The sequence below is a fragment of the Mustelus asterias genome, chromosome 14 (assembly GCF_964213995.1).
Source record: "Mustelus asterias chromosome 14, sMusAst1.hap1.1, whole genome shotgun sequence".
NCBI lineage: Eukaryota > Metazoa > Chordata > Chondrichthyes > Carcharhiniformes > Triakidae > Mustelus > Mustelus asterias.
In genome coordinates this window covers 95,287,635-95,308,272 of record NC_135814.1, presented here as the reverse complement: position 1 = coordinate 95,308,272, position 20,638 = coordinate 95,287,635, and the positions used below count along the sequence as shown (strand labels likewise).

The 20,638-nt window shown below is 48.3% G+C and overlaps 1 protein-coding gene across 2 annotated transcripts in view; it reads left to right on the top strand.

Moving 5' to 3' along the window:
- col6a2 (collagen, type VI, alpha 2) overlaps positions 1-20,638 on the top strand; it is a 98,237-nt gene that overhangs the window by 19,519 nt on the left and 58,080 nt on the right. For both annotated transcript variants that reach the window (XM_078228910.1, XM_078228911.1), the window contains exons 3-8: positions 1,962-2,578; positions 12,441-12,461; positions 15,583-15,648; positions 17,083-17,136; positions 17,228-17,272; positions 19,132-19,158. In XM_078228910.1, coding sequence (XP_078085036.1) covers positions 1,962-2,578; positions 12,441-12,461; positions 15,583-15,648; positions 17,083-17,136; positions 17,228-17,272; positions 19,132-19,158 — 830 coding nt within the window. The remainder of the gene's footprint in view (positions 1-1,961; positions 2,579-12,440; positions 12,462-15,582; positions 15,649-17,082; positions 17,137-17,227; positions 17,273-19,131; positions 19,159-20,638) is intronic.

Here is a 20,638-nt window from a genome sequence, read left to right as displayed (position 1 = left end):
TGTGGAGTTTGCACATTCTCCCCATGTCTGCGTGGGTTTCCTCCGGGTACTCCGGTTTCCTCCCACAGTCCAAAGGTGTGCGGGTTAGGTTGATTGGCCATGCTAAATTGAACCTTAGTGTCCTGGGATGCGTAGATTAGGGGGTCAGCCATGGGAAATGGGTTTCCTCCCACAGTCCAAAGATGTGCAGATTAGGTGCATTGGCCATGCTAAATTGTCCCTTAATGGCCCAGGACGTGCATGTTAGAGGGATTTGCAGGGTAAATATGTAGGTTTCAAGGATAGGACCTGGGTGGGATTGTTGTCGATGCAGACTCGATGGGCCGAATGGCATCCGTCTGCACTGTCGGGATTCTCTTTCAGATATTCCTATTTTCAAGAAGGGGAATAGGGATAGCCCAGGAAATTACCGACCGGTGAGTCTAACCTCAGTGGTTGGTAAGCTGATGGAGAAGATCCTCAGGGACAGGATTTATGAGCATTTAGAGAGGTTTAGTATGCTCAAGAATACTCAGCATGGCTTTGTCAAAGGCAGATCGTGCCTTACGAGCCTGGTGGAGTTCTTCGAAAATGTGACTAAACACATTGACGAAGGGAAAGCGGGAAATGTGGTTTATATGGATTTTAGCAAGGCGTTCGATAAGGTCCCCCATGCAAGGCTTTTAGAAAAAGTGAGAGGGCATGGGATCCAAGGGGCTGCTGCCCGGTGGATCCAGAACAGGCTTGCCCAAAGGAGGCAGAGAGTGGGTATAGATGGGTCTTTTTCTAAATGGAGGTCGGTCACCAGTGGTGTGCCCCAGGGATCTGTTCTGGGACCCTTGCTGTTTGTCATTTTCATAAATGTCCTGGATGAGGAAGTGGAGGGATGGGTTGGTAAGTTTGCCGACGACACAAAGGTTGGTGGGGTTGTGGATAGTCTGGGGGGATGTCAGAAGTTACAGAGGGACATAGATAGGATGCAAGACTGGGTGGAGAGGTGGCAGATGGACTTCAACCCAGATAAATGCGTAGTGGTCCACTTTGGCAGGTCAAATCGGATGAAGGAGTACAATATTAAGGGAAAGACTCTTAGTACTGTGGAGGATCAGAAGGACCTTGGGGTCCGAGTCCATAGGACTCTAAAATCGGCCCCGCAGGTGGAGGAGGTGGTTAAGAAGGCGTATGGTGTGCCGGCCTTTATCAATCGAGGGATTGAGTTTAGGAGTCCGGGGATAATGATGCAGCTATATAAGACCCTCGTCAGAACCCACTTGGAGTACTGTGCTCAGTTCTGGTCGCCTCATTACAGGAAGGATGTGGAAAAGATTGAAAGGGTGCAGAGGCGATTGACAAGGATGTTGCCTGGATTGAGTGGCATGCCTTACGAGGATAGGCTGAGGGAGCTCGGTCTTTTCTCCTTGGAGAGACGTAGGATGAGAGGAGACCTAATAGAGGTATATAAGATGTTGAGAGGCATAGATCAGGTGGACTCTCAGAGGCTTTTTCCCAGGATGGAAATGGCTGCTACGAGAGGACACAGGTTTAAGGTGCTGGGGGGTAGGTACAGGGGAAATGTTAGGGAGAAGTTTTTCACACAGAGGGTGGTGGGCGAGTGGAATCGGCTGCCGTCAGTGGTGATGGAGGCAAACTCATTAGGGTCTTTTAAGAAACTCCTGGATGAGTACATGGGACTTAATAGGATGGAGGGCTATAGGTAGGCCTAAAAGGTAGGGATATGTTCGGCACAACTTGTGGGGCCGAAGGGCCTGTTTTGTGCTGTAGTTTTCTATGTTTCTATATTTTCTCTTCAGATAGTGGCCTTTTGAAAGCCCAATCTGCCTCCACCACCCTCTCAGGCAACTCATTCCAGATCCCACCTGGTTCCTTGGGGTGGGGTGGGGAGAGTGGGTATGTAAAGATATCTTTGGAACTTTTTTTTGATGAAAAGTGTCATTGTTTTTTTTTCTGGGGTTGTCTCTCAGGGAAGCAGGAGTGTCCCATCAGCGTGTACTTTGTGCTGGACACCTCAGAGAGTGTGGCCCTTCAGACCCGTATCCAGGGCGACCTGGTCAGCAACATCAAATCCTTCACCAGTGACTTTGTCAACAAGATGGTGAACGGGGCCTTCAAGGGCAAGGTGAAATTGGTCTGGGAGTTTGGCGGCTTGCATTTCTCTGACCGAGTGGAGGAATTCAGCCGCATAACATCCAGCAAGGCGGACTTCCTCAGCAGCCTGAGAAACATCGCTTACATCGGCCGGGGCACCTTCACGGACTGTGCCCTGAGAGACATGACGGACAACGTCAAGCAGCAGTCCCGCCACGACTCCCGCATCCATTTCGCCATTGTCATCACCGACGGGCACGTGACGGGCAGCCCTTGTGGCGGCATCCAGGCCATGGCGGAGAGGGCCAGGGACGCCGGCATCAAAGTGTTTGCTGTGTCAGCTGACGATCTGGCAAATACCCTGCAGTACGAACAGGGCCTCAAGACCATTGCCAACTTCCCACACGAGCTGTACCGGAGCAACTACACTGCCACCTCAGCGATAGACAATGCACTGCCAATCAGGACAATGGATCGAATCATTCGAGTTATGGTGAGTGCTCTTTGGTCCAAAACATCTATTCTTTTGACTATATCTTTCTCCTGTTCTGAGCATATATTGAGCTCTGGGTTTTGTCCGGTATGGTCGGGCCATTTCTCAGGTCCGTACATGCCGAATGAGCCTCACAATTAAAGTAGGGTGGCACAGTGGTTAGCACTGCTGCCTCACAGCGCCAGGGACCCGGGTTCGATTCCCGGCTTGGGTCACTGTCTGTGTGGAGTTTGCACGTTCTCCCCGTGTCCGCATGGGTTTCCTCCGGGTGCTCCGGTTTCCTCCCACACTCCAAAGCTGTGCGGGTTAGGTTGATTGGCCATGCTAAATTGACCCTTAGGTCAGGCGGACTAGCTGGGATAAATGCATGGGGTTATGGGGATAGGGCCTGGGTGGGATTGTGGGTCGGCGCAGTCTCAATGGGCCGAATAGCCTCCTTCTGCACTGTCGAATCATAGAATCCCTACAGTGCAGAAGGAGGCCATTCGGCCCATTGAGTCTGCACCGACCACAATCCTGCTCGGCCCCTATTCCCGTAACTCCACATATTTACTCTGCTCATCCCCTTGACACTAAGAGACAATTTAGCATGGCCAATCCACCTAACCAGCACATCTTTGGAGTGTGGGAGGAAACCGGAGCACAGACAATGACCCAAGCCGGGAATCGAACCCGGGTCCCGGGCGCTGAGAGGCAGCAGTGCTAACTACTGTGCCGCCCGCTTTAATTCAAATTTCATCTTATGGTCCTACTCCTGTCTTCAACTGTGAATTTTCCTGTTGTGTGTTGCCAGGTTATAACTTGCATGATCTGCTTGTTCTTTTCAATTAGTAATACCAGAGTTATACTGCATGCTGCGAGTCTGCTTTCCTGCACGTAGGCTTGGTCAGGTAGCCTCATCATTGTGCTCTGTGTCCAGTGATGGCAGTAGCTCTGTGGGCTGCACTCCTGCTCCTGAGTCGGAGGGTTGTGGGTTCAATGTCCCCCCCCCCCCATTCCGAGCATCGAATGCAGGCAGTGGAAGCAGTGCTGGAGGCAGTTCTCCAAGGTTAAAGAAACTGGCCTCAGCAGGTTTAAGGATTGACAGTGTTTAACCATTGGCACAATTGCTGCATTAGCGACCGATTGTTTGATTGGTTTAAAAACTGTGGTCTCTACATGGTTAAGGATTGAAAATTAGTCAGATTAAGGATTGAAGGTTATAGTTGACAGATCCCCGTGGTTACGTAGCGATTGGACTATAGGGTTGAGGAGTGATGGTTCTATAGGGTTGAGGATGACAGTTCTCTCGGGTTGAGGACCGATGGTTCTATAGGGTTGAGGAGCGATGGTTCTATAGGGTTGAGGAGTGATGGTTCTATAGGGTTGATGAGTGATGTTCCATAGGGTTGAGGATGACAGTTCTATGGGGTTGAGGAGTGATGGTTCTATAGGGTTGAAGAGTGATGCTTTTATAGGGTTGAAGAGTGATGGTTTTATAAGGTTGAGGATGACAGTTCTATAGTGTTGAGTAGGGATGACTCTATAGGGTTGAGGAGCGGTGGTTCTATGGGATTGAAGAGTGATGGTTCTATAGGGTTGAGGAGTGGTGGTTCTATAGGGTTGAGGAGTGACGGTTCTATATGGTTGAGGAGTGGTGGTTCTATAGGGTTGAGGAGTGACAGTTCTATATGGTTGAGGAGTGGTGGGTCTATAGGGTTGAGGAGTGACAGTTATATAGGGTTGAGGAGTGATGGTTCTATAGAGTTGAGTAGGGATGACTATAGGGTTGAGGAGCGATGGTTCTATAGGGTTGAAAAACGATGGTTCTATAGAGTTGAGATGTGATAGTTCTATAGGGATTGAGGCGTGATAGTTCAAAAGGTTGAGGAGTGATAGTTCTATAGGGATTGAGGAGGGACGGCTCCATAGGGTTGAGGAGTGATGGTTCTATAGGGTTGAGGAGCAGTGGTTCTATAGGGTTGAGAAGTAATGTTTCTATAGGGTTGCAGAGTGACGGCTCTATAGGGTTGAGGAGTGATAGTTCTATAGGGTCGCGGAGCGACAGTTCTATAGGGTTGAAGAGTGATGGTTCTATAGGGTTGAGAAGCGATGGTTCTATAGGGTTGAGAAGTGATAGTTCTATAGGGATTGAGGAGTGATAGTTCTATAGGGATTGAGTAGGGACGGCTCCATAGGGTTGAGGAGCGATGGTTTTATGGGGTTGAGGAGTGATGGCTCTATAGGGTTGAGGAGCAGTGGTTCTATAGGGTTGAGGAGTAATGGTTCTATGGGGTTGCAGAGTGACGGCTCTATAGGGTTGAGGAGTGATAGTTCTATAGGGTTGAGGAGCGACAGTTCTATAGGGTTGAGGAGTGATAGTTCTATAGGGATTGAGTAGGGACGGCTCCATAGGGTTGAGGAGGGATGGTTCTATGGGGTTGAGGAGCGATGGTTCTATGGGGTTGAGGAGCAGTGGTTCTATAGGGTTGAGGAGTAATGGTTCTATAGGGTTGCAGAGTGATGGCTCTATAGGGTTGAGGAGTGATAGTTCTATATGGGTTTAGTAGGGACGGCTCCATAGGGTTGAGGAGTGATTGTTATATAGATTTAAGGAACAAGATGGATCTATAGAGTTCAGGATCAACAGTTCCGTAGGGCTGAGGGGTATTGGTCCGAGAGTTAAGGAGCAATGCACTCCATAGGGCTAAGGGGTGATGATTCTATAGAGTTGAAAAATAATGGTTCCATAGGGTTCAAGACTGACAGTACTACAGGGTTCAGGAGTGACAGTACTATAGGGTTGAGAGATGACAGTTCTATAGGTGAGGCAATTCTATTGAGCTGAGAAGCAATGGTATTATATATTGCAGGAACGACAGCTGGTTAGGGTTGATGTGCGACATTTCGACAGGATCAAGGAGTGATCGTTTTATAGGATTAAGGAGTGACAGTTCTATACGATTAAGGAGCGAAAATTCTATAGGATTAAGGAGCATAAATTCTATAGGATTAAGGAGCAACAGTTTTATAGGGTCAAGGAATGAAATTCTGCTGCGTTAAGGAACAATGGTTGTGTGGGGTTGCAGAGCGACCGTTTTATTGGGATAAGACATGAACTTTGTATAGGATTGAGGATTGATCTTTATATGGGGGTCAATGAGTGATGGTTCTATAAGGTTAGAGAGACACAGTTATATTGGATGAAGGAGCTGTAGTTCTAGATACAGAGATAATAAATAATAAATTATTCAGATTACCAGATTATACATTGATTGGTCAGCCTTTGGGTTAAGGGATTGATTGATCGGTCTGTGTTTATGGATTGATTGATTGGCCTGTGGGATTATGGATTGATTGATTGATCTGTGAGTTTAGGGATTGATTGATCAGTCTGTGAGTTTAGGTATTTATTGATTGGTCTGTGGAATTATGTATTTATTGATTGGTCTGTGTGTTTATGGATTGATTGATTGGTCTGTGGGATTGGGGGTTGATTGATTGGGCTGTGGGTTTATGGATTGATTGGTTTATGGGATTGGGCGTTGATTGATTGGGTTTATGGATTGATTGATTGATTGCTGAGTAGGATTAGGGATTGATTGATTGGTCTGTGGGTTTATGGATTGATTGATTGGTCTGTGAGTTTAGGGATTGATTGATCAGTCTGTGAGTTTAGGTATTTATTGATTGGTCTGTGGAATTATGTATTTATTGATTGGTCTGTGTGTTTATGGATTGATTGATTGGTCTGTGGGATTGGGGGTTGATTGATTGGGCTGTGGGTTTATGGATTGATTGGTTTATGGGATTGGGCGTTGATTGATTGGGTTTATGGATTGATTGATTGATTGCTGAGTAGGATTAGGGATTGATTGATTGGTCTGTGGGTTTATGGATTGATTGATTGGTCTGTGAGTTTAGGGATTGATTGATTGGTCTGTGAGTTTAGGGATTGATTACTTGGTCTGTGAGTTTAGGGATTGATTGATTGGTCTGGATGTTTATGGATTGATTGATTGGTCTGTGGGTTTAGGGATTGATTGGTCTGTGGGTTTAGGGATTGTTTGATCTGTGGGATTAGGCATTGATTGATTGGTCTGTGGATTTAGGGATTGAATGATTGGTTGTGGGTTTAGGGATTGATTGATTGGTCTGTGAGTTTAGGGATTGACTGGTTGTGAGTTTAGCGATTGATTAGTCTGTGGATTTATGGCTTGATTGGTATGTGAATTTAGGTATTGATTGATCGGTCTGTGGGATTAGGGATTAATTGATTGGCCTGTGGGAAAATGGATTGATTGATTGGTCTATGAGTTTAGGGATTGATTCATTGTGGGATTAGGGATTTATTGATTGGTCTGTGGGTTTATGGTTGATTGATCGGTCTGTGAGTTTAGGGATTGATTGATTGGTCTGCGGGTTTATTGATTGATTGGTCTGTGAGATTAGGGATTGATTGATTGGTCTGTGGGTTTAGGTATTGACTGATTGCTCTGTGGGATTAGCGATTGATTGATTGGTCTGTGAGTTTAGGGATTGATTGATTGGTCTCTGGGTTTTGGTATTGATTAATTGGTCTATGAGATTTGGGATTGATTGATTTCTCTGTGGGATTAGGGATTGATTGATTGGTCTGTGGGTTTTGGTATTGATTGATTGATCTGTGAGATTAGGGATTGATTGATTTCTCTGTGGGATTAGGGATTGATTGATTGGTCTGTGGGATTAGGGATTGATTGATTGGTCTGTGGGTTTAGGTATTGACTGATTGGTCTGTGGGATTAGGGATTGATTGATTGGTCTGTGGGATGAGGAATTGATTGATTGGTCTGTGAGTTTAGGGATTGATTGATCGGTCTGTGGGTTTAGGGATTGATTGATTGGCCTGTAGGTTTAGGGATTGATTGATTGCTCTGTGGGATTAGGGATTGATTGATTGGTCTGTGAGTTTATGGATTGGCATGTATCCAGTCTCTATATTGATAACTCTGCTGTTGAAGGATGGGTAATTCTCCACTTACTAATACCCGCAATGGTACAAAGTTAAGGATTGATTCTTTGACAAGGTTAGGGATGGGCAGCCCTTCAGCAATAATGTTCAGCAGTTCCACAATTATGTGATCATTTTGATAGAGTTCAGCAAAATTAACAATTTACCATTCTGCAGTGTTAAACATGGAGAATTCTACCAGGTTAAGGATTGAATATCGTAGAGCGTGACTCTACGCAGTTAAACATTATTCATCAATGACACTCACAAATATCTGCGGTCACTTCAGTACATCTCTCTCTACCCTATTCCCCCTCCTCCAACCCTGCTTCACTCTGAGTCTGCCTCTGACAAATCAAAATCTCTCCCAATTCCCTTTCCAAAGCTCCTGCTATCGATTCTTCAGTCTTCCATTTACCATGAATATCCGCAGCAATGATTCACTCCAAACACCCCCCTGACCTCCCCCTTTCACCCTGAGGTCCATGGCACCCAGTAATCTTACCCTCAGGGTCTTCTACCTCATCTGACCCTCATCCCTTACCCCCAGGGACCGCACTCAGAAACAGATCCGGCTGACAAATGGTTAACCCATCCACCACCGGATCCAGCTGGATCACGTAAAGCACCATTGGTCTCTGAGGAGCAAGGGGTGACTTGATTGAGGCATATAAGATCCTGAATGGTCTCTACAAGGTATATGTGGAAATTATGTTTCCTCTTGTGGGTGAGTCCAGAACTGGGAGGGGAGAGAGGTCGCTTTTATAGGACAGGGAAGACAGAGATTTGGAGATTTTTATTCTCTGAGGGTTCTGCAACTTTGGAACTCTGCCTCCGAAGGAGGAAGAGGGGGGAGGGCTAGATTGTCCCTTAGTGTCCAAAGATGTGCAGATTAGGTGAATTGGCCATGCTAAATTACTCCTTAGTCTCCAAAGATGTGCAGGTTAGGTGGATTGGCCATGCTAAATTGCCCGAGAGTGTCCCAAGGTGTGTGGGTTCGGGGATTAGCGGGGTAAATGTGTGTGATTATGGGGATGGAGCCTGGGTAAGATGCTGTTGGAGAGTCGGTGTGGACTTGATGGGCGGCACGGTGGCACAGTGGTTAGCACTGCTGCTTCACAGCTCCAGGGTCCCGGGTTCGATTCCCGGCTCGGGTCACTGTCTGTGTGGAGTTTGCACATTCTCCTCGTGTCTGCGTGGGTTTCCTCCGGGTGCTCCGGTTTCCTCCCACAGTCCAAAGATGTGCGGGTTAGGTTGATTGGCCAGGTTAAAAATTGTCCCTAAGAGTCCTGGGATGCGTAGGTTAGAGGGATTAGCGGGTAAAATATGTGGGAGTAGGGCCTGGGTGGGATTGTGGTCGGTGCAGACTCGATGGGCTGAAAGGCCTCCTTCTGCACTGTAGGGTTTCTATGTTTCTATGAATGATCCCCTTCTGCACTGTCGGGATATTATGATTTCTAGGAGCAACTTGGAATACAAAGATTAGTCCCCCAACTTTCTCTCTATTATAGATTTTTTTTAAAATTAAACTCTTTTTCCTGCCTCCTCCACCCTCTCACCTTCAGTCAGTGCGAGGATGTCATGGTCTTCTTTGCTGTCAATCTTTGTGGCAAATATCCACCATTGTTGCTTCTAATCTCTTCCCCTGTCTAACCTGTATGAAAATCTTCTTTAAGTTCCTTCCTACCCTAGCCTGAAACTTGCATCTTTCTCTACTTTCTCCCCTGCCTCGTGCCCTCTCTTTTGTCAATGAGGCCTTCCCCTCCTCCCTCGACCCTACTCCCATTCCTCTATCACCCCAGTGCTTGTTGACACTGCACTGCCCTCCTGTTGAGCAATGCTTTGGTTTTTAACAATTCCCTGTTTTCTAATCCCTCCACATTCCCGCTCTCTCGATCGAACGAGGCCAGCATGGTGGCGCAGCAGTTAAGAAAGTCCTCTACGATTCTATCATTTGCTTTCAGTCAAAGTGCTGGAAATGTGGGCTGAGACGTGGGCAGTGGGAGGAGGTTTGGACGATACCCAAACAGAGAAGGCAATTCAGCGTCAATGTGTAGAGTAGCAGTCACTGTGCTCCACCTCAATGTTACATAGAAACTAGAAGCAGGAGGAGGCCATTCGGCCCTTCGAGCCTGCTCCACCATTCATTTTGATCATGGCTGATCGTCGAATTCAATATTCTGATCCCCCCTCCCCCCCATATCCCTTGATCTCTTTAGCCCCTAATTTCTTCGTTTTGGCCTCAACTACATTCTGTGGGAGTGAATTCCACACATTCACCACTCTCTGGGTGAAGAAATTTCTCCCCACCTCAAATCTAAAAGGTTTACCCCTTATCCTCAAACTATGACCCCCTAGTTCTGGACTCCCCCACCATTGGGAACATTCTTTCTGAGCCTACCCTGTCTAACACTGTTAGAATTTTATAAGTTTCTATCAGATCCCCTCTCTTCTGAACTCCAGTGAATATAATCCTAACCAATTTAGTCTCTCCTCATGTGACAGATCTGCCATCCCGGGAATCAGCCTGGTAAACCTTTGCTGTACTCCCTCTATAGCAAGGATATCCTTCCTCAGATAAAGACACCAAAACTGCACACAGTACTCCAGGTGTGGCCTCACCAACACCCTATATAATTGCAGCAAAACATCCCTATCCCTATACTCAAATCCTCTCGCTATGAAGGCCAACATACTATTTGCCTTTTTTACTGCCTGCTGTACCAGCGCGCTTACTTTCAGCGACTGATGCACGAGGACTCCAAGGTCTCGTTGAGTATCCACCTCTCTCAATTTACACCCATTCAACTAATAATCCATCTTCCTATGTTGCACCACATATTAAGAGTTTTAACAACACCAGGTTAAAGTCCAACAGGTTTATTTGGTAGCAAATGGCACCACATATTACCATGGCTATTTTCTCGTAGGAGCAGGACAAGAGATTTGTTTATAATGATCAAGGAAATGGTCTACATTGGAGCTGATTCCTGTAGGTTCCTGAAGAAGGAACCAGATACAGAGGACTAGATATAGGAGAGCTGGAACAGGGAGTTGGAGAAGCAACATTATACAGAGAGTGTTGTGAGGTTATGGAAATCACCCCCAGGGTAAGTGGTTGAGACAGAAAGAGTGTCAATCATGAGGATTAGATTAGATAGATGAATCGAGGAACAGGTGGAAGACAGAACGAGGGTGGGAAGACGTGATGACAATTATTTGTTCAGGTAAAGAGGAAACGGAATGTCACATTCCCACCTTTTATCTTCCGCATACTGGATGTTGGGTCACAGAATGAGAAGTTAGCGTGAGGGAGGTTGGTGGGTTGGTGTTGGAAATCAGTGTGGCGGGCGGGGTGGGGGGGGGGGGGGGCAGGCGAGAGCCATTGTCACGAGGAGGTCAGATGTCAGTGAGGGGGCGAGGGGGGGGCGGGTTTTGGTACTAGAGGCAGGTCGGATGTCAGTGAGAGAGAGTTGGTGTCGGAGGAGGGTAGGAAGTCAGTGGGGGAAGGATTGGTATCAAGAGGAGATTGGAGATTAGCCTGTGGGGAGGTCAGAGGTCATTGTAGGGGTCAGCATTGGAAGGATGTCAGAGATCAGTGTGAGGGGAGGGTTGGTGCCGGGGGGGGTCGGAGGTCAGCGTGTGGGGAGGTCAGAGGTCATTGTAGAGGTCAGCATTGGAAGGAGGTCAGAGATCAGTATGAGGGAAGGGTTGGTGTCAGAGTGAGGGTTGGAGGTCAGTGTAGGGAGGTCAAAGGTCATTGCAGGTGTCAGTGTTAGAGGGAGGTCAGAGATCAGTGCGAGGGGAGGGTTGGTGTTGGGGGGTCGGAGGTCAGTGTGTGGGGAGGTCAGACGTCATTGTAAGGATCAGTGTTGGGAGGAGGTCAGAGATCAGTGTGAGGGGAGGATTGGTGTCAGGGGGGTCAGAGGTCAGCGTGTGGGGAGGTCAGACGTCATTGTAGGGGTTAGTGTTGGAAGGAGGTCAGAGATTAGTGTGAGGGGAGGGTTGGTGTCAGAGGGGGGTTGGAGGTCAGCGTGTGGAGAGGTTGGAGAGAGTAATTCGAATCAGCGATGTGGCCAAAATTGGAAGGACACTCAGATCTCTGTGTGCTGTAGGAATGCTGGAAGTCTAAAGTTTATTTATCAGTGTCACAAGTAGCCTGACATTAACACTGCAGTGAAGTTACTGTGAAAATCCCCGAGTTGCCACACCCCGACACCTGCACACTGAGGGAGAATTTAGCATGGCCAATCCACCTAATCAGTACGTCTTTCAGACTGTGGGAGGAAACTGGAGCACCCGGAGGAAATCCACGCAGACACGGGGAGAATGTGCAGACTCCGCACAGACAGTGACCCAAGCTGGGAATCGAACCCGGGTCCCTGGTGATGTAAGGCAGCAGTGCGAACCATTGTGCTGCCCCTAAAGCACAGATAAAGGCCCTTCAGCCCATCATGTCTGAACCGGTCGAAGACAAACCACCCAACTATTCTAATGCCGTTTTCAAGCACTTGGCCCCTCTACACCTTGGCATCGCAAGTGCCCATCTAAATGCTTCTTAAATGTCACCAGGGTCTCTGCCTCTGCCAACCTTTCAGACAATGAGTTCCAGACCACCCTCTGGAGAGGGGCTTGTTTCCATAGAAACAAGAGGCCCTGAGATTATCAGCCAATGTTTGAGGTATCACATGTGACACTCATTCCCCCTTTCTGTGGTGGGGGAAGGAGACGTGATGCCTACTCTCAGCCCGAGCACTGCAATCTTTCGTACCAATTGTGTGAACCACTTGCTTTGATGATGCGATGTTCAGATTTGACTTGTTTGTCTGAGATACTGTTTTATTGTCAGCTCCACTGACTGACGTTTCCCTCCGATTTTATGTCTTACAGAAAACAGAAGCCTTCAACGAGGTGAGTGTGACTGAATTTCTGCTCTGCCCTCTTTTACTCACATTCCGATGCAATCCATCTGGTAAATCATTGTTCATTCAGTGAGCGAGGAGGCTCTTTAAAGACACAGCTGCCTCACAACTTGTGGGGCAGAATGTCCGACCCGGGTGGGATTGGTTTTTCACAACCGCAGTTCCTGGTTCCATCCAACGCTAGGGGCAGGGTCCTTCCAGAGGGGAAGGTTTCCCGCCTCTCCTAATTACTGGAGGTTTGTGAAGTCCCACTGTACCGGACACTCCGGCATCATGCTACTCCATTGGCACTGCCACCTGGCGGATGCGCTGGCAGCTAGCCTGGCTCTTTCCCCCCTCCAAACCCTACCATGCCAACTAAGAAAATTGTATCTCCACAACCGTCAGAGCCAGGTAAACCAGCACTTTATGAGTTCGAAGTACAGGTAAGTGGCCCTTTAAGAGTTCCAAGTACAGGTAAACCGGCCCTTTAAGAGTTCCTAGTACAGGTTAGGTGGCCCTTTAAGAGTTCCTCATACAGGTAAGTGGCCCTGTAAGAGTTCCCAGTACAGGTAAGCTGGCCCTTTAAGAATTCCGAGTACAAGTGAGCCAGCCCTTTAAGTGTTCGAAGCGCAGGTAAGCTGGCCCTTTAAGAGTTCCCAGTACAGGTAAGCTGGCCCTTTAAGAGTTCGAAGCACTCTGGGATTGGGCAAATATTAACAGAAGGAAGCAGTGAAGGAAAATGGGATTAGCCTGGGTGGCCCTTATGTGGAGCTAGTACCGGGGCAAGTGTGGTGGGCTGAATGGCCTCTCTCTAATTGAGCCATGAAGCAGAACAGTTCTGCGGAGGAGAGACAGAGAGAGAGAAAGTAATGAGGAGAGGGAGAAAGAAGGGAATGAGAGAGGAAGAGCAGGAAGGAAAGACTCAGTGTTAGCACGCTGTGTTTTAATACTGTTATTGAGTTTAATTCCGCGCGGTATTGGAGCCACGCGATGATCAATTTTATTCACTTTGGGAGTTTCAGTTTAGATACTTCAGTGAGAAAGTGGGAGATCTTTTACATTTTCTTAAAAACAGGCCATTGAGGGGAGGGTGGGGAGGTGGCATGCGCAGAGTGTTGTGATGTAACCATGGCAACAACCCAGCCCAGTGCTCCTCCATTGCTGTTGGACTTTGACACGAGGTCAAAGGTGAGTCATTTTAAGCTGATCAGCCTCACAGGACTCTGGCGGGATGGGATTTGTTGGCTGTCCATTTCAAACCCTCCTTCCATTGGTAGTCTCACTGACAAGAGATCCAATGAAGGAAATGCTTGAAGGGAAGTCTCCCTGCTTTCCATTTTCCTCAGGGAATGCTCAATCCCAGTCTAGGCCCAGACCAATGAAGACTTCCTGTCCCTGACCACAAGCGTTGCCCAAGGCTACCCATGAGGCAATGCCTACCTGCAGAAGAGGCTGGAGAATGAAGACACCTGTCTTTGTGAGGCTTGTGTTGACTGGGAGCTTCTGGAGACCTGAAGGAGAAGCCAGGAAGGCATCAGCGTCGTAGGAAGAGAGGTGGAGGACTTGCTCGTTAGAACCCGTGAGAGAACTTGCTACATCCAGTCTCCTGCTGTGGACTCTCGCAAGGCCGTGGGCACAAACAGTGGTCCCAGCCAACTCTGCATGGGTGTATTTAATGGAGGTTTCATCACATGACATCCCTCCACAAACAATCCCACCCACCCCCACACACACACTCCTGCCATTGGTCAATCCTCCAGGGGCACCGGCTGCTTGCAACCAATTGGAAAAGGCAGCAGACATTTTCTTACCTGACTGGACCCTCAGCATCAAGGCAACAGCCCCTTCCCCATCACCAATCCAGGAACAACTTACAACGTGCTCAGAGGAAAGGGAAAGGGAAACACGTTTGTTCTTTTTGTTTGTTTAACGTCCCTGTGAATTTCCTGGAGATTGATCGTCAATTCCTTGGATCCTGGAGGGTTGACAACACAAGCTGTCAAAATGGAGAATGAAGGGAGGGAGAAAGGGGGCCTCTCTGTGCTTATAGCTGGCCTGTGAAGGCCTGTACTTTTGTTTTATTGTTTTATGAGCTGACAGGGCCAGAATTTGTTGCCCGTCCTTAATTGCCATTGAGCTGAATGGTTTGTCGGGCCATTTCAGAGGGTAGTTAAGAGTCAACCACGTTGCTGTGGCTCTGGAGTCACATGTAGGCCAGACCAGGTAAGGACGGCAGATTTCCTTCCCTAAAGGACATGAGTGAACCAGATGGGTTCTCCAACATCTGGTTATGATAGTTATAACTATCAGCATTACTGAGACTAGATTTATAATGCGGATTTCAGCTGCCATGGTGGGACTTGAACCCATGTTCCCCAGAGGGTCTGAATTACTAGTCCAGTGACTGACATTGAGGTTGAAGTCACACTGGGAGATGTTACAGATATGAAATTTCGCCAGAAGGGATTGGCCAACCCTTTTCGTAAATGGGTTTAAATAGAACGCAAAGAAGCCCCATAATTCCGAATGTTTCACTAATATCTTACATCATATCTCCAACGCCTTTGTGTTTCCTTCACAATTCTTTGGATTCCGGTACCTCTGTATTTATTGCCCATTCCCAGTTGCCTGGTTCTGGCAGACAGTGAGTCAGTTTGTAACCAGAACCACCTACCTCCCCTTTTACCCTTATAGAGAGGTGCCAAGACAAAGTCGTCCCCCTCTTAGCCCTCCCAACTTGAGGAAAATCACAGGGCAGAACAGGAGGAGTGGAGGCCTGGCCCCTATTTGCAGAACTTGGCCTCTGGAGATGTGAATGTTGATTTCCTGTAGTATAATGTAACTGGGAGAATTTAGTTAATGGTGTTTCTATTGAAATAATGGCCAACATCTTGAAAACCGCTCCCCTGTAGGCAGGGCTGGCATGCAGTGCTGCCTGGAGTCCGCGGAACTCCCGTGTTGCGGCTGCCTGGTCCACGGGCTGGGCTTCCTGCTCCGGTTCCGGCCGGGACTTTTTCAGGACATGGAAAAAGTCTCATTTGATGATGGAGTGGTGGTTATCCAATAAGACTCTAGACCTGGTTTGTATATTGATCCTTCATTAACACGACTTTCTTTGTGACCTGCAGTGTTATAAAATGAAGTGCCTGGAATATCCTGGAGGGATTGGATTAAAGGGATTCAAAGGGCGGAAGGTAAGTCGAAACGAACATTGCTGTTTTTCATTTGAGAGCAACACGGGATCTTTAGACGCCAGACTGAGAGACTGAAGCTTGGGTCTTCATCTCTCTGAATCTACGTACATTGACCCCGCTTGGTCATTATGGAAGGGTGGCGCTCGATGTCCTCTGAGTTGATTGCGCCCTGTCATTGGCGGTTCTTGACCAGCCGAGGTTTTCCCAGATTTCCCTGCTCCAGGAGGTAGCATGGCCCCCTGCAGGGGATACACTTGCTCTCTGACTGACCCCACCCAGTCGAGAGAGCCCTGCAAAGAGTGTGGTCAGTAGGATCAGGGAGGCTGAGGGAGGGAGGAAGGAAGGGAGGGAGGGAGGGGGGGAGGGAGGGAGGAACCCGCCGCCCCTCTCATCTGCCCCTGCCAGTTTGTGGCTCAGTCGGGGGCAAAGTAGGGAAGTCTTCATCAGAACTCATGAGAGTTTGAATGCGTCAGTATCAGAAAGCATCAGTTAGCTCGCAAGTCCTACATTCCTTCCACCCAGGCACCCTCGCTGGTGAGTCCACCCCATTCTCTGCTGGGGTGAGTGATCTCGGCCAGGCCAAAAGGAGGACCTGCAGTTAGCTCGGAGGATAGTAGGTGGGTGAGGTTGTCTTCAACTGCAATGTTCTCACGGATTACCAGCCCATAGATACTCTCTGCCCATAGCTTCCACGTTTTCACAATGGCCAGATGAATAATATCCAAGGGAGAGTCAACGCTTCATAAGAGAACAAAAACAGATCATTATGGAAGCCTCAACTATGTCAAGCAAATTGTAGTTGCCAGCTCAGTTTGGTAGGTGGCGCCTCCACCCTCCTAAAATATTAATTCGAGGACTCAAACCCGACTTGTTGGGCACACATATGACACTTCAGTACTGAAGGAGTGCTACACTGTCTGAGGAGTCACTCTGCACATGGGGCATTAAACCAAGTCTGCCCTCTTGGATGGAGGTAATTCCTTTATTCGCTCATGGGACATGGGTGTGGCTGGCTGGGCCAGCATTTATTGCCCATCCCCGAGGATACTTAAGAGTCAATTATGTTGCTGTGGGTCTGGAGTCACATGTAGGCCAGACCAGGTAAGGACAGCAGATTTCCTTCCCTAAAGGGTGTTAGTATTGGAGCTCAAGGCAACCCTTGGAAAGCGGGGAGGCTCGTTCCTGGCCTACATCCACCCCTTAACTAACAACAGATTAACTAATCGTTGAAGATTGTGAAGACAGCTAATACAAAATGGCCACCTTCTTTGCCAATCTGACAACAATCACTGGTGACTTCCATTGGTGACTTCCACTGGTGACTGAAGCACTCTGGGAGAAGTCTAAGAAACCGAAAAAGTTGTTGTTAGGAAGGATGGCTTGCATTTGTAAAGTGGTGATGTGAAACAATGTCATATACTCTCTGTTTTATAGGGAGACAAGGGCCAAAACGGCGACATGGGTGATCCAGGTCTGATGGGACGACAAGTAAGTGATTATATCAAGAGATTTTTTGTTTGTTTTAAACGCAAACTCCTTTTCACACTCATGAATAAAATTCTTCTTTCTTCCCCTGCAGGGTGATCCTGGTATCGAAGGCCCCATTGGGTTCCCTGGTCCTAAGGTAAGAGATGTGTTTGCTCAATGGCGGCCTTGCTAGGCTTGGCAGCCACTCCCGGGATTCTAGCAACTTCTATCCCTCACCCACAAAATGGCGGCAAATCCGAGGAGAGCCCCAGGCCTGTCATCCCCCACCCCCTGAGGGAGGGGTAGAGCGTGGATCGAAGTGGCAAATAGGACAGTCCTGAGTGCTTGAAGACCACTCACAGTGGATATCATATCAATTCAATATCTGACTAACATTGAGGTTGAAAACACACTGGGAAATGTTAGTGAAGGCCGTGCTTACAGATATGAAATTTCACCAGAAGGGATTGGGCAACCCTTATAGTAAGTGGGTTTAAATAGAACACAAAGAAGTCCTATAATTCCTAATGTTTCACTAATATCTTACACCATAACTCCAACACCTTTGTGTTTCCTTCACAATTCGTTGGATTCCAATACCTCTCGAAGATCTGTATTTATTGCCCATTCCCAGTTGCCTGGTTCTGATAGAAAGTCATAGAATCCCTACAGTACGGAAGGAGGCCATTCGGCCCATCGAGTCTGCACTGACAACAATCGCACTCCAGGCCCCATCCCTGTAATTCCACATATTTACCAAGCTAATCCCTCTAACCTGCGCATCCCGGGACACTAAGGGGTAATTTAGCATGGCTAATCCATGCACACCTTTAGAGGAAACCGGAGCACCCCGAGGAAACCCAAGCAGACACGGGGAGAACGTGCAAACTCCACACAGACAGTGACCTGAGGCCGGAATTGAACCCGGCTCCCTGGAGCTGTGAGGTAGCAGTGCTAACCACTGTGCCACCGTGCCATACACTGGCAGAGAGTGAGCCATTTTGATACCAGAACCATTAAAGATCCAACACGTTGATGTGGGGCCAGACATAGGCCAGACCAAGGGAGTGGTAGAGGAGGGGGGGGGGAGGGTAGGACAAGGTGCTCGTATCCATGCCACAATGCTGTGTAAATAGGGCAGATTCCCTGACGCGTGGGTGATGCACTCTAGCCCGGGTAGTGCCCACATCCCTGCTTATCGAAATAAAAAGTGTTCCTTTCCCCAGCATGATATCGAGCAATTAAATGGGCACATTGGCTGCTAACTCACTCCGACAACATCATACGTGGCTCGGTCATTGGCGTTCACTCAATTGAGACATGCCAGTAACATCTGCTCCAATTGGTCGGGGGCTAATTGCTAGAGGGATGCAGTTTAAAAACAGCGAGGTTATGTTGCAGCTGTATAAGGTGCTGGTGAGGCCACACCTAGAGTACTGTGTACAGTTTTGGTCTCCTTACTTCTAAAAAGATATACTGGCACTGGAGGGGGTGCAGAGGAGATTCACTAGTGGAGTTAAGGGGGTTGGCTTATGAGGAGAGACTGAGTAGACTGGGACTATACTCATTGGAATTCAGAAAAATGAGGGGAGATCTTATAGAAACATGTAAAATTATGAAGGGAATAGATAAAATAGAAGCAGGGAGGTTGTTTCCGCTGGCGGGTGAAACTAGAACTAGGGGGCAGGGCCTCAAAATAAGGGGAAGCAGATTTAGGACTGAGTTGAGGAGGAACTTCTTCACACAAAGGGTTGTGAATCTGTGGAATTCCAATGAAGCAGTTGAGGCTACCTCATTGAATGTTTTGAAGGCAAAAATAAATACATTTTTGAATCGTGAAGGAATTAAGGGTTATGGTGAATGGGCAGATAACTAGAGCTGAGTCCACGAAAAGGTCAGCCATGATCTTATTGAATGGCGGAGCAGGCTCGAGGGACCAGATGGCCTAGTCCTGCTCCTAGTTCTTATGTTCTTATGTTCTAATGCCATTTCCTTTTTGTTTTATTTCTCTCCCAGGGTTACCCGGGCATGGCAGGCGAAAAGGTAAGACATCTTCTCATACCTCCTCCTCCTCTTATGTTCAGTTGCAGGGGTTTGATGGGTTAGAAGCCAGATGATGTTGTTGATGTGTCTGTGGAGGTTTGCTAACTGAAACCTGGCCCGGGGCTCTGGGCCCTTGTTCCAAAATGGCGGGTGAGGCAGAGAAGCCCGCCAGGCCTTGCCAGCACGCAGCCTGCGCCAAACGTGACGCCGTACTGGATTCGGATAACGCGGGTAAGCTGGAGATGCCAAGTGGGCAATCAGAGAGCAAGTTGGGCATGTTCTGGGCGCCGATCACCCCTCCCCGCCCCCCTCCCCCGCCCAACTAGACAACCGTCCATCCAACAGAAAAGCAACATGAGGCAGTGACTTCAATTTCTTCCGGATAGCGAATAGGTGAGTGGATAATGGACAGAGGCGACAAGACCAGGACCTGGAGTGGCCTGCAGTTTTTTTGTGGAGGCAGCAGGGGGAGCAATCCTCTTCCCAGCTCCACACGGGTTACAACTCTGTACCACGGTTTTAGGGCCTATTCTCACCTATCACCAAGGATCATCTCCTGAAACCCCATCCAGAACTGGGTCCAATGACTATCACGTCTACACACCAGAAATGTTGGGCTAGATTTCCCATGGCCAGGTTTCAGAGCTGCCTGGTGGTAAAGGCAGCCGCCATTTTGAGACCGCAGCCTTGTTTGGATCTAATGGTGAGCTGCAGAATGGGGGTGGGGGGGGTGTGGTTACCTCACAACGGCTCGATGGTTTTGGGCCCCAGCATACTGGGAACCTTGTTGCCGTGGCAACAGGTGCAGGTGGGACCTGAGCTAGGAAGGGCAGAGAGAAAGGAAAGCCCAACAGGCCAAGAGGAGGAACATGTCTACAGCTCCACAAACATCAAATGACAGAGCATGCTCGAGGGGCTGAATGGCCTACTCCTGATTTGCATGTTCATGTTGATGTATTCTTGACTGACAAGAGAGGCAGGAAAGTGGGAAAGAGACCGTGATCAGATTGGCCGTGATTGTATCAAATGGCAGAACAAGCTTGAGGGGCCGAATGGCCTATCCCTGCCCCTGATTTGCATGTAAAAAAACTATCAAAAAAACTGTTTGTAGCCATTACAGTAGCGTCCGTTTATGAACTGCTATTCATGGTTGGTGCACACAAGATCCATCTGTGTGGCCTACAAAATCGGGATTGGGGTCCTAGCAGGCAACCTGCACCCCAATTGGTGCAGGTAAGACCCCCTACCACCCAGGTTGGCCCTTGACCTGGCCATTACAAAGTGGCTACGGCGCAAAGGTTGCCAACAATGGAGCAATGAGTCAACTGAGCCCGGTTTGGGGCCCTTAGCAACCACATCCCAGAGCACCGATTCCAGTCGCACGGAATCTCAGTGCTGTTGTTTTCTCCTCACTGAAGCTGGGAGTGAGTGTCGCGCAGTCAGAGGATACAGGAGGCTGTGCAGGATCTCTGACCTCCCC